At 41.7% G+C, this 13,129-nt stretch overlaps 3 protein-coding genes across 5 annotated transcripts in view; all 3 read right to left on the bottom strand.

Annotated features, from left to right (window-relative positions):
• Positions 1-16: 16 nt before the first annotated feature.
• On the bottom strand, positions 17-2,314 carry Atg8a (GABA type A receptor-associated protein autophagy-related 8a). Its single transcript, XM_031976985.2, has 3 exons — positions 1,844-2,314; positions 824-1,021; positions 17-743 (listed from the first exon to the last, which is right to left on the bottom strand). The coding sequence occupies exons 1-3, from the start codon at positions 1,931-1,933 to the stop codon at positions 678-680; spliced, it is 354 nt and encodes a 117-aa protein (XP_031832845.1). The 5' UTR covers positions 1,934-2,314; the 3' UTR covers positions 17-677.
• An 813-nt stretch (positions 2,315-3,127) lies between these two features.
• LOC116426997 (large ribosomal subunit protein eL22) lies at positions 3,128-4,369 on the bottom strand. Its single transcript, XM_031976812.2, has 4 exons — positions 4,237-4,369; positions 3,836-3,976; positions 3,545-3,666; positions 3,128-3,351 (listed from the first exon to the last, which is right to left on the bottom strand). Exons 1-4 carry the CDS (start codon positions 4,243-4,245, stop codon positions 3,204-3,206), a joined length of 420 nt encoding a protein of 139 aa, XP_031832672.1. The 5' UTR covers positions 4,246-4,369; the 3' UTR covers positions 3,128-3,203.
• Positions 4,370-4,510: 141 nt separating this feature from the next.
• Positions 4,511-13,129, bottom strand: part of nSyb (neuronal Synaptobrevin) — a 29,173-nt gene continuing 20,554 nt past the window's right edge. For 2 of the 3 annotated variants that reach the window (XM_076373658.1, XM_076373657.1), the window contains one exon: positions 8,396-11,963. Coding sequence is in view for 2 of the 3 variants with exons in the window: in XM_076373657.1 (XP_076229772.1) it covers positions 11,929-11,963 (35 nt within the window). In the remaining variant the exon portion in view is untranslated. Of the gene's footprint in view, positions 7,195-8,395; positions 11,964-13,129 lie in introns of those variants that run through there. The other variant, XM_031976805.2, reaches the window with a different exon arrangement.

Genomic DNA, 13,129 nt, shown 5'->3' with positions numbered 1-13,129 from the left:
CTGTACACTTCCAAGATTCGCTTTTTATATTTTTTTATTGGCCCACATCCAGGCATTACAAGAAATTTTCACCTTGCCATAATGTTCATCAACTCCTTTCCATTTCTTTATAATTGATTAAGTATAAATCATGAACATAGAATTAATACTAGGCTAAATAAAAGAAAATATCACATAAAACATCTACATTGAATTACAAATTTTTCATGGTTTTAAAGTATTAGTAATTATTTTTCTATGATCATTATGTATGTCAATAATATGTTTAGCAACAGTGAAGTTAGTCACTCCTCATGTTGTAAAGTATATCTTTCTAATAATTTTCAAGTTTTTTTGTTCCTTTTTTTTCATTATCAGGCTAGGCATGACACGAGATCATATAACTCAGCTCTGATTAGTTTTTCTTAGTTTCTATGACCCTAAGTTTCATTAGCCAGCGGCAAGTGATGGAAACAGAAAGTAAGACATCCTTATTATCGACAGCAAATAAACTGAATTTATCTCAAGGAAACAAATTTAGTTCAGTATGTGCAGTGCTAAGATTCGAAACTTCAGTTAAAAACAGATTTAACAAACATAATTTTGTTCACACTTCCGAAAGCTTCTAAGAGGACTACAATATTTATAGCAAATTTTTGTTGTCCGCTCTTTTCTTTTGATGTCTTCTTTATTGTGATTTAATGTCCATACACATTCTCATCGCTGTACGCTATATACATATAGTAGTCTTCTTCGTGATGTTCCTAAAGGAATTAAGATCACAATAAAATACACGTACGTATTACGTATGTCTTAAATTCAATATTACATATCATATAATTACCCCATAAAGAGAACCCATAGTGGCACTGGTTGGTGGAATAATATTGTTAACAAAGAAGAAGAGGGCATCTTCTGGACGAAGATGAATTCGCTTCCGGATTAAAAAGTAAAATTGTCCAACGGTCAAATCACATGGTACTAAGAACTTTTGTTTGTCCAAATCACTAATTTTAGCTTTAGGCGCTTTCTCAACGATCACCTGCGAAACAGACATCAAAACCTCTTCAAGGATACATTGCCAAATCAGATTACAAAAAAATCATAATTATCCAAGGTCCAAGGTTTTCCCGATCAAAAGAAAACAAACGATTAAACCCATCCCTATCCCGATCTCGTATTTCCACAGGAAAACGCGGATCATCGCTGTAATCGATCAATTCGTTGAAAAAACCCTAAAAAATACTAAAAACCTTGGCCAAACGTCAAGATCATGAAACGAGTTTCGAATCTCGAGATTCATAATATGTGCGCATTGACACTTATCCAAGTCTCTGAAGTAAGAACAGCTGGTCGACATTTTTTCTGGTCGGATCGTTCCACCAACTGGCACGAAATCTCTCCCAATGGTACGCGGTGGGACGATGATCACGCGGAAAATGGAAAAGAGGAAGTCGATCGGTGCTCTCGCGTTTATCAATCGGGTAAATTAATAGTGCTGAGGGTCGTCGGGTGATCAACAGACTCGAGAGGCAGAGGGAAACGCACAAAAGAAATTCCTCCTCGATTGGAGCAGTTCGATTGGGTCGTGAATTGGGAAAAAGAAAAACCACAATGGTCTGAAAATTACGGGGCGAAATGCGACGTAGAAAGGCGACCTTGGACCATTCCAGGCCATGAAATTCTGAGAATACACGATCGAATCAGCTCCGCGACAAATTAAACTCATCCAATGATTCGCGTTAAACGATGTCGATTACATGTCTCTTCCACGATCGGAGAGGTTGCTATCCAGCGTTACGGGGATTGGCTCTTATCGATCCGCGGATAAATGATTTCTGTTTTCTGGACGAGATGTACTCACAGGGACCCTGTCCGGATATTTTCGTCGTATTTTTTCACCCTCGGCCTTCCTCTTTTCGAAAGGGTGCCCCTCCTTATAATGAAACTTCATTGTTCTCGCGCGACGGCACGAGTAACTAATTTAAACGGCCCGTTCCTCCTCTGTGCCGTTTCCCGTCGGTCCCTTTCCCTCTCGATTGATTCACGCGGATTTTGCTGACTCCGAACTGGAATAGACGACGACACTATACTCTTCTACACTTCTGTCACAACAATCACCGTGCGTCAGTTCGTCTGCGCAACACGATATATCCTTCCGCTCTTCTTCTCTCTCTCTCTCCTTGGTTCCGCTTCTCCCTCGCACTCTGCGCCAACGAGAAATAGTCCCTCGACTTTCGACGAAAAACCCGATGGAAATCGAGTGTCCGGGTTCGATGATAGCGTTCGAACACTCACTAACGCTTCTAGAATGTGCTACTAGCCGTTATCGCAATGTCTGCTTGATGAGAGAAGAATGGCTTTCAGATGTGTTTGATAGATAAGCCAGTGCCGTGATCTGTGGACCTCGGGCCATGAATTAACAGAATTTTCTAGTATCGCTTTATTATTTTATAAATTTATTTCAATTGATAATGTTAGATTGAGAGGATAATTTTAAGGTTATTTGGCGAGGATATTATGTTACAGAGAGAAGGATCATTGTAGAGGAAATGTGGATGCATGTTGATTGAATAATTCTTGCCGTTATGACTGTAGGTCCCTTAGTTTTTAGGGGCAAGAATTATTGGAGCAAGGTTTATCTACTTTGTTGAGTAAATGTTTTATACGTAGTTTTGAATATTCGGTTTGTTCTTGAAAATGTTGTTGTTGTTCAAGGAATTGGTAAGAGTAATAAATACGATTGGACCAATAGTACGAGTTCTTGCGTAATGCATGACAGGGAGCTACGGAACCTTTGGGAAATACGGCACTGTCAATGATAAAGAGTGACTTATGTTTTTTATTACTACGCGTCAGGTGACGCATGTTTTTGTATCTGCAAGGGGAATTCTAGATGCATTCATAATGATAAATTTGACAGTTTGTTTCTACGTTCTTGCGAGACGTGCAATTTATCATGATTATTAAAATATAACTTTCAGCAAGCACCTATCATTATTTATCGACTGTTTAGCTAGACAAGGTCTGTTCTTTGCTCACTAATTGATTGGTTAGAAATGTTCTCACTACCCAATTATATATAACTAACTTTTTAAAGGACAGACGAACGATCATCATATTCTTTCTTTACTTGAACAAGTTCAACTTAAGTTTTTCAATCATTTATTAATAGAAATATGTACAGACGTTTCTGTAAATTTGTATAGAATGGAAACAAATGTTTATTCCGCATCTTCTTCATCGTCATCTTCCTGGCTGTTAATCTGGAAGTACCTCAGTTCGTAAGTTTCTTTGTCTTCAGACACTACACGAAGCCAATCACGCAATTTGTTCTTCTTTAGATATTTTTTTGTCAAATACTTAAGGTACCTATAGGAACATGTTTATCAAATTAGTGCAAATATCGGTCGTCTTATTGAGAGTAATCTTAATCCGAATTTACTTCCATATTATAAATGCAATCTGCTTATCATATTTAAACAACTGGACTCATACTGGATCTCTTCATGAAGATCCAGTACATGCCCAGTCTTGGCTCACCAAAGTACACGCCAATACCCACCGCTTGGAGAAGTCGATATCACTATTAACCGACAACTTCATCTTGTCACGTTCCAATGTGATATTGTTGCCAAAGTTGTTCGTCTTGCCTCCAACCTTGATCCTTTCCTGCAGGTACTTTTCCTGTAATAATAGACAACAGTAGTTAAACACTGTACGCTGAATCCGACAACAGACTTTCAGGTTAGAACAATACAAATAAAGTAGGAAAATAATACACGACAATTTCATAATACTCAAAAGGAAATAATGAATCCAAATAGCGAGCATTTGATATTAAAAGAATACTTACAAAATTGGCTACATCCATAATGTTGTCCTCAGCAGGATGTGTACAGTCAATAGTGAACTTAAGGGAAACCTTTTTCTTTTGACCCTTGCCCCGGAGGGTCTGTTTTTTGGGCGTGGGCCCTTTAGACTTCTTCGCGACGGCCTGAAAAACAAACGATTTACCATATTGTAAAGCTTTTCACAAAGAAGTAGTCTATCTTCCAACATGTGCTAGCCACTGGAGCGATCCTTATGTCGGTCGTTTGTCATCCGACGAAATCATCGTAATCATTCCGAAAATACCGACATAATCACATCATTATTAATCCTTAAGGTACGAGCTTTCATTTGTTCATAAAATTTTTAATAAATCTATACACAATCTTTAATTATTCTTGATTTATCCGTGGACTAAAAACTCACCGGAGGCATGTTTACAAATGGTCGACAACTGAAAGAATCCGTAGACAGACGGCGCTACGTTCGTTCCTTCATGATCGATATCAGGGACGTAACGGGGCTAAATGTAGCCCCGCGTCTTCCAATAATAAAATTCTATTTAAAAAAAGGAGATCGTGTTTCTTCATCATAATACATAAACTATTAAATCTTATTTTCCCCTCTTAAATATAAAATTCGAATGTCTGACCTTATAAGTGGAGCAGATAAGGAAAGGCAACGGAGAAAGTACAAAAAGTTGATCTTTTCCATAATTGTATTTATTTAAGGCTAATATACAGTAATGTCTAAGACATAATCATCACCTAGATGAACATAGATTCCACAATCAGCGAATCGTATGACGCTCAAAAACTCAACCAATTATCGCGGTTATTATTCGTACTCGTAATAATTACGATAATTAACTGCCTATGTGGTGAAGCCGTCTTACGCATAATTATTCTCGTCGTACTTACAAACATCTTAAGTAATGATTTTTGCTTGTTTATCTTCTTCGTTTGGTTTGTTTTAATTGTTCTTTACTCTTGTAATCGATTCGTGGACATACAGTAAGCGTTTTGGAGAAAAAGGGAGGGTTTCATTGTTCCGGAGGTGGGTGGTGGTGTAGGGAGACATTATTCGGTTGCAGTTTGAGCAAGGACGTCGTCTCGAGAGATCGATTATTTCGGTTTTCGTGTGATCCGGGTATCCCGACAGAAATGAATATCATTGTTACACAAATAAGGTAGCGAAGGGATTCATTTTCTATTTCTCGTTTCATTTCAACCCTCTGGAAATCTCCGTTCGATTGTTTGAACGATTCTTCGATCCTCTGCTTTCTCTACACGAGAAAATTAATATTAGTGTTCTTTTTACACAGATGAAGTAATATGTAACAATATGATCTCCTTCGCTGAACTCGATTTTCCAACGAGACGCTGCTTCAACGGCTCGTCGATCGTTTTCCTCCGTTTCGCGGGGAAAAAGCGGGCATCAATCGTCAGATTTGTAATTAGGCCAAGGAAATAATTGCAAAATCGCATTACCGGCCGCTCTGAATTGTTCGATGCGACTCGGAAGCCTGGCAAACGTGAAGTCTGAACGTAATCTAATAGGTTTGGTCAATTGATCTATCTTCTACACGCGATCAAACAATAAATATGGCGGTGCACGCTCGCAAATGAAAATATTTTACAGGTTGCAAACAAGAAATCGAGAATTCCGCGAAGAATCCAGTCATTTTACGCTATCTTTTTCTCGTTTCGAAGGAGACTGAAACACGTGAGGTAGTGAAGTCCACGTTCTAAAACGGTGCGAGAACGTTAATTACTAGCTACAGCTAAATTATCGCGAAAACAGGGCCGGCGCAGTGTAGGGGGGTCGTGGGTCAATGTGAGATCATTGGAACCTAAGACATTCGACGCGGAAATGATCCAACAACGACAACAACAATCAGAAATCCCGCGTGAACCTGTTATACAATAAGTGAACGATAAGAAAAAAATTAGCTAACAATCTCTCTCTTTCTCTCCCACACTTTCTCTCCCCCTTTCTCTCTCTCACTCTCTTCCTCGTTTCCCTTTCTCTCTGTATCGTGCCTCTTCTTCGTTTCGCTTCTCCTCTAAATTGTTATTTATAAGTTACATTATTTATATATATATATAATATATATATGCATAGTTTAATCTTACATCGACAATTTCGTAGTAATTTATGTACATGTACATGCGTGTGTCTGTAAACACGCTCGCGCGCAGAAAAATCTCATCGTTCCTCTCTCTCTCTCTCTCGGGTTCTCTCATGTTTTCGACCGTCTCTCTCTCTTTCTCTTTCTCTCCTACTAGGGGAAACTACGAGGAATCTGCGAGCGACGCGAGGATCGCGCTCGTTGATTATCATCTTAATTCTACCGTTGCATTGGAATAAACGTTACGGTGGCTCAATAGATAACGATCGAAACGGTCGGACATCTTCCTTTGGAACCCCTTCTGGCAGAACATTCGATGACTGACGCGCGGAAATAGTACCTTTCATCCCTTAAACCTCTTTACCAGATCCCTAAAGACTTTCAGGAAAGAAAGTCAAACCTCTTCAAAGACTTTTGAATGAGTCTTTAAAGAATCCGTTGATTTCCTCGGACAAGCTCAATATTCAACAACTTAGGCTTCCGATGTTCGTTCCTTATGAGACGTATCAGCAATTAGAGTACACTCTTGCCAATTGGAATTGACGTTCGCTAATCTTCCTATCCTATCCACCATTCCAAAGGACAACTCTCGCGCCTCAGACACCGATTGTTCGCTTCAAGGGGTTCCTGTGTCTAATCAAGATTTCACTAACGCGTTAACCGCTCAAAGGAACTAGCTCGCATCCCCTGGACCTGGCTTCGAGACGCTTCGAGGATCACCGTTGGATCTCGCTCGATCCCCGGTAATCGCGATCGGCGCGGTCAACGCGTCGGCGACCGTCGATCGTCCCCTAAAACCGTGAAACGTTTATTCCGTTGATATTAGACGTTCGACTCCCTTCTAAGTTATCTCGCGTGTGATCGAGAAGAGATCTATTAGTTGCAGGATTAATCGGGGATAGGACGCTGATAGCTCCAGCGGTCGTGCTCGTTTTTCCCTTTTGTTTTCTTCGCTCGATGTTCTTCGCTCTTTCCCTCGCTCTCTCCGTTTGAGTTTCCTTGAGTTATTCGCTCGACGAGTTTACGTTTGGAAAATTTGTAGTGTCTCGGTGGCCACGGCCCGATTTACATCACGCTGCGCGCACCGTCCGGATTGCCGACCAGTGCCGCGGGTGCGGAACCGCCCGAGCCGCCGCCGCCACCTGCGCTGGGCTGGGCAGGTGGAGCAGCAGGCGGTACCTGTTGTGGTATGCCCGGGGGTGGATAAGCGTACGGCGGCGGCGGCGGTGGCGCCGATTCTGGCATGAATTTCGCTGGAAAAGAGAAATTATCGTCGGATTAGCAAGATACAGCGTTGATCGTGCGTCAGCCTTCTTCGCTCCCATCGGGGAATTCGTTTTCTGTCTTTGATGATTCTCGCGAATCTGGGACAATGAAATTGGTCGAACGGGGACGGTGTACAGAGACTTGCGCGGTAATGAGTTTCAAGGGAGAACTTGTAATTACGATTTTACGGTGACTCTCGCGAAAATCTGGGATAGTGAAATTCGGGGATCCGTTTCGGGTGTGCGCGGAATCACGAGATGAATTTTAATAAAGTCAACGGAACTGATTAAATTCGATTGTCGGTGGTTTCGGGGAGTCGATGCGAGAGGAGCTACCGGAGAATGAAACGGAGGGTTGTTTCAGTTTTATAGGCACAGTCTGGTCTCGAGCGAAAATGGAACTGGAGCAAAGGATGAGTTATGTATCTGTCTGCTCGTTGGTGTCGATCGATGCGGGCGTCGGACGTGTGCGGAATAAAAGGGACCACTTTTTGGATTACGTTTCCACCAATTGACACGCTTTTCCCCCGTTTATTGCCCTGTTGGAAGTTATTCCGAGGAATGTATCGGCGAGGACACGAAGAATCAGTTTTCTATCAATGATTCTCTGAAAGTGGGAAGGAGGAACTATTCGGTCGATAGGGAAAGGTTGATTCGAGGGAAGAAAAAAAGAGAGATTTGGCGTTCTTACCTCCTATTAGTATCAAGTATACGCTAGGGTTCTAAACGGATCCTCTTCTGCGTGGGCGTAAAGAAGCGTTTCGTTTTTCTCAGGGTCGAGACGATCGAACCCCTCTTTTCGATATACTTTTCCGGCCACGATCGTGACCAAGATGAATTTCGCCGAGTTCACCTCGCTCGGCGATATTTTCCAGCCCTCGTGCACCGTTTCGAATCAACCTCTCGATCGCGTTCTTCTTTTTTGAATATTTTTTTCGTTTTCTTATAACTGAGCTTTTCTTCGTGAATCTAACGTCGTTTTCGATAATTGCCGAAACAGTGCACGAGGGTGAAGAGAAATGAACGTTCAAACGAAAATCAAACGTCGAAGACCGAACGCGTTGATGAATATTCAAAGAAAAATCATCGTTCGAAACGTAAAAGAAGGCTTTCGTATCGTATCTATTGTTTCCTTCTCTTCTCGCGCGATTTTCCGTCTTTCGACCACGGTCCAGTGATTCTCTTCCGGTTTATTTTTCTGACTACGCACTGTAATTTTTATTCGACACTGTACAATATTTGAAAGCGGTATAATTATGATCATAATCGTCGTTAAATAATTAACGCCTCGACTGTCGAATGGTATCGCATGACGTTTACAGAGCTGTTTCGAGATAATTCGTTAAAACGCTGTGTGTGTCCGATCGCCACCGCGAACGCAGTGGTTCCCGGTTTTGCGGATGCTCGAGACGTTGAATGCTCATTCCCCCCACCCTAACCCTTACGAATGATCAACAATGCTTCCCGTTTTAATATTTCATATTTTTTTCTCTTTTTATTCAAGTCAACAATTCGCGTGCACCTTTCTTCGCGTATTCGCCAGGGAAAAGGGAAACTGAAGAAACAAAATGGTCACAGAAATTCTGAGAGTATCGTTAAGTAACATCTGACCTTTGCGTCACGTTCGATCGTTAAACGAATACATAATCAATGCAATTGTATAGATTAACGCAAACTGATTAAGTTCCGTTGTTTAATTCTTTAATCAACGTTCGTGAAGGGAGGATCTAGAAATGGATAATTTAAACGGAACAACTCGAAAATGTGTAAATCGTTTCGTTAATGACTCATACGCGGAGAAAGGGGCTCGATAAATGCTCGAACACGTTCGTCCAGAGGACTACCGACGAAAACAGGAAGTAAACTCGAATGAAACGAATGGAAAGGAAACCACCGACGACTTCCTCGATCTGCCTGAAAAATCACGGTGTTTCGATGACCGTCTCTCATTAATCGGATCCGTTTCGGATGGGCGACGAGAGAAACTTCGGGAACACCGTTTCACCCGTTGGATCGTGCGTCGTGGTATCGGGAAACGATAAACGATCTCGCAGTACCGATTCTCTGCGAGGAAATCGTTGAACAATCAAAAGAAAGTTTCGTTTTCCGGAGATCGTGCAGAAATATTCAATGAAGTCTTTATATTCAGAATAAAAGGAAGATAGATTCTTATTTCTACGGAATTAATGAAGATTAGAAGCTTTATCAACGATCAAATAAAACAATGAATATTAAATTATAATTGGAACTCTTATAGAATTCACAAAATCATGAAGACTCAAAGATCAAGAACTCAAAAATCCACGTATTTTTCGATTCCTCTCGCATCTAGAATAGATCCTGCAAGATCTGTCCATTTTCCCGATACTCTCGACGTGATCTAGATCACGAAGATCGCGATCGATCCACGGTATCGAGTCGTCGCTCGGTCCACGCCTCGGTTCACTCACTCCCGCGCCTATTATTATCGTTATTGTTGTTATTATTATCGTAATTATTTTTATCCACGTCATTATTAGCATCATCAACATTACCATCATCATAATCATCATCATCTTCATCATCCTCATGATCATCATCATCATCTTCATCATCCACATGACCATTACCATTACCATCACATTACCACCATTATCAGCATCGTGGTAATCATCGTGATCGTTATCATTAGTATTATTAATATTATTAACATGTATACATAACATCTGTAGATAATTCATCAAGCCTTAAAACGAACCTATATACTCGCCCATTGGCGTCTCTCTCTCTCTCTCTCTCTCTCTCGCTCTCTCTTTCTCACACTCTTTCTCTCCCTCTCACTCTCTCCCTCCCTTTCTCTCGATTTCATTCTCGTTCCTTGCTCGTGTAACATTTTCTTGTTTTTTTTTTCATTTTTGTTTCTCCATGTTATATTTCCCCTCGATATTATTCTTCGTTATTATTATTTTTCTTTTAGCTCTCTCCCACCATTTTTCAGCGTTAACTTGCTCATGTTTCGTTCGCGAGAATGTTCGTCGTACAGGTCGCTCGTTAAACGTTCGTCGTAGTCTTTCGTCGTTGTCGTCGTCGTCGACGAAGGCAGACCGGGACTAAGATTTTCCTTCCATAAATATTCCTCGTTTATTTTCATCGGCTGAATCGGATCGAACAAAGGATGATAAGAACCCCCCCCCCCCCCCCCCTCTCTCACTCTCAATCGTTGCTTTCTCTCTCTCTTTCTCTCTCTCTCTTCCACTCCCGTTCACACTATCTGTCTCGCGTTACTTTTGCCTGCAATTGCGTTTCGAACGGCGCCGGTTGGTCGTAATCGAGCGAACATGACGGAGAAATGATATTATTTACAGCGCGAGACGCGCGTGTTCGCTGTGACGCGGAAGGATCCGCGAGATCCAGCGATCCGAAGACGATTCCGTTCGGATCCCTTTCCATAAAGATCGTTCCATACAACCCTGCATCCCTTTTCCCCGGAAACATTGGAATCTTCGATGAAACATCTCTGCAACCTTGAAACAGCGAATCGATTCGATTCTCGATTCAAAGAGATCTTCTCTGTTCCCGGATCTCGCGGCCTCCCTCCCGCGATCGCGCGCGCGAATGTTGTTATTTATAAAGTAAACGTCGATATACATTTATACACGCATTTATTTATATATTCGGCACTTGATTACGGCGGGGGAAAGGTGGATACAATGAGAAACACGCTACGATATTATCGGCTCTGCCTTCGTCGAGAAGCTATTTCGATCTGTTCCTCGTTTCACGCGCGCACTAGCCATCGCGTCGCTCCTCGTTTCCGCGTGGATCGATTAACAAAATGCATGGACGAAGGGAGGCAAAGGATTCTTCTGTTCTTTGTTCAATCATCTTTTCGTTCGTCGTTTTTCTAAACACTGGAAACTCTTCTTGTTTTCTGTATCTTTGATCAAACCTTATGGTTCACCGTTCGAGGTAACAGTCGGCGATCGAAGATCCACGAGAATACCATCGAGTGCGATCGAGATTTTCCTGTTTCTCTTCTCGCGGATCGCTCTGACCAGCCTTCGTCCATTGGAAATGATTATCCGATCGAGTTTCCGCTTCCGTTCGAGCCGGTATCCGGTCGTTCGAGGGCTCGAATGGGAGTCGGAGCGGCGATCGTCGCGTTTCTTTCTTCTTCGATCTATCCGGTCCGGTTTCGTTCTTCTTTCTTCGGTTTCCCTTGGACCTCGGCGATCGGTGAACCTTCTTCAGGATCGCGAAGGATTCACCCGGCACGCGCCTTATTGATCCCGCACCATCACTTCGATCTTCCCGAATCCCTCCATTTCCATCTCCATCGTCTCTCCGTTTCAGCTCACTTTTTCTCCCCTTTCTTTTCATATTTTCCGCGTGTATTGTTAATCAGATTTCTCGTTTTCGTTTCTTCTTTTACACGGTTCACGCTCCCTTGTTCCCTTCGTATTCGTTCCTCGCTGTGCGCCTCGAGTTTCCGTTTTCTTTTTTGTTTTCCCCTCAATTTTCGGTACCGAGGTTTCGCGGTCACCACGGTCGCTTGCTTTCCTTTTGTTAACCCGCGTTTGCTCTTGTGTCTTTGCTACTTTCCTGCTTTTTTTTCTGTCCGGTTAATTTATCTTTCGGTTCGGTTGTCGGTTGCTCCTGTTGCTTGATTTTTTTTGTTTCGGTTTGCTCTGGTTTGTTTGCTTTTTAGTTTAGTTTGTTTGCTTTTTTTTTACTCGCGCGCGTTCAGTTTTGCGAGTCGCTGCCGCCGGTGGCTCTCGCTGAAAAGAACAACAGCCGAGTTTTGGTACCGTTCCCCCTTCTTTCTTTCGTTATATTTTTTTTTTCGCTTTTCCGATCGGTTTTGCGATTTCTTTAGTCCGTTTCTGTTTTCTTTTTTTTTTCTTTTTTTTGCTCTTTCGTTTTCACCTGTCGAGGCTCGCCCGATTCTTCGGCTCGATCGGTTTCGATCCGCTTTCGGCTCGCTGCGATCGCATGCGGCATCGCGGAGTTTCGACCTCTTCGCGGACGAGGATCGAGGAGTATCGTGAAGGTTTTTACTAACGTCCGGTTCCGTTGGAAACGATAGAAATAATTAATTTCAATGAAAATGCAGAAGCAAAGTCGTTTGTAGCCGAAAACAGAGACCCGCGGAGCACCGAAGGAATTTAGGAAGTTAATCGATACAGTATTCCCTTCTCGAGTAATCAAATAATTCAAGTTTTAAGATCGAATGAAGTACAGAGGATGTTCCCAACCAAACGCATCCAATTTTCAAATAATCGTTCATTAAAAGATTCACAGAACCATCTCTACCCGTGTTATTAACCCTTTGCACTCGAAAGTTTCTCAATGGAAATATTCAACATTTTTTGACGAGATATAGGTCATATTGTTTGAAACTAATTTAATGATAATTCATAGATAAATTAAGCAACAGAGGTATTTTATTTAAATATTTCACGTAGCAATGCAAACTTTAATTTGAAATATTAAATATTCAACTTAATAGTTTTGTTGTATCGAATCACGTGGTGATTGAGAGTCACCTCTCGAGTGCAAAGGGTTAAAGAAGAAACAAGCTGCAGGTCTTGAATTATGAATATTGAATCATGGGATATCAGTCTCATCGATATCCTCGATCCTCCATCCTCCTAAAAAGAACTTCGTAATCTACAGTGCACAATGTCGCACGAAAATCCATGCAGCAAACATAGTGAACACTAACTACTTTTTGCAAAAACCGAGTACATATCGATCTACACATAAATCGTTCGTACGACGATCTCGCTTTCGAGGTTCCCGGGGACTTCGGACATTTCGCTGAAAATTCTATCGTGAAGTTTTCCTTGGAATTAAAAAGTTCGAACAGAAGATTCTTTTGTTGGTAGCTGATCTCGTTTTTCATTGATCAACCAGGAACCTCCGGCGAGAACGCGTATTATCG

This window comes from Nomia melanderi, chromosome 14 (assembly GCF_051020985.1).
Source record: "Nomia melanderi isolate GNS246 chromosome 14, iyNomMela1, whole genome shotgun sequence".
NCBI lineage: Eukaryota > Metazoa > Arthropoda > Insecta > Hymenoptera > Halictidae > Nomia > Nomia melanderi.
This window is presented reverse-complemented; position numbering and strand designations above follow the sequence as displayed.

Excerpts from the sequence above, each read along its gene's own strand:
- Atg8a (XM_031976985.2), bottom strand. The coding sequence starts at position 1,933 with ATGAAGTTTCATTATAAGGAGGGGCACCCTTTCGAAAAGAGGAAGGCC. Across the intron at positions 1,022-1,843 it reads AATATCCGGACAGGGTCCCT|GTGATCGTTGAGAAAGCGCC; the intron begins GTGAGTACATCT and ends TCTGTTTCGCAG. Across the intron at positions 744-823 it reads CTATGGGTTCTCTTTATGGG|GAACATCACGAAGAAGACTA; the intron begins GTAATTATATGA and ends TAATTCCTTTAG.
- LOC116426997 (XM_031976812.2), bottom strand. Across the intron at positions 3,667-3,835 it reads TTATGGATGTAGCCAATTTT|GAAAAGTACCTGCAGGAAAG; the intron begins GTAAGTATTCTT and ends CTATTATTACAG. Across the intron at positions 3,352-3,544 it reads GATATCGACTTCTCCAAGCG|GTACCTTAAGTATTTGACAA; the intron begins GTGGGTATTGGC and ends ATGTTCCTATAG.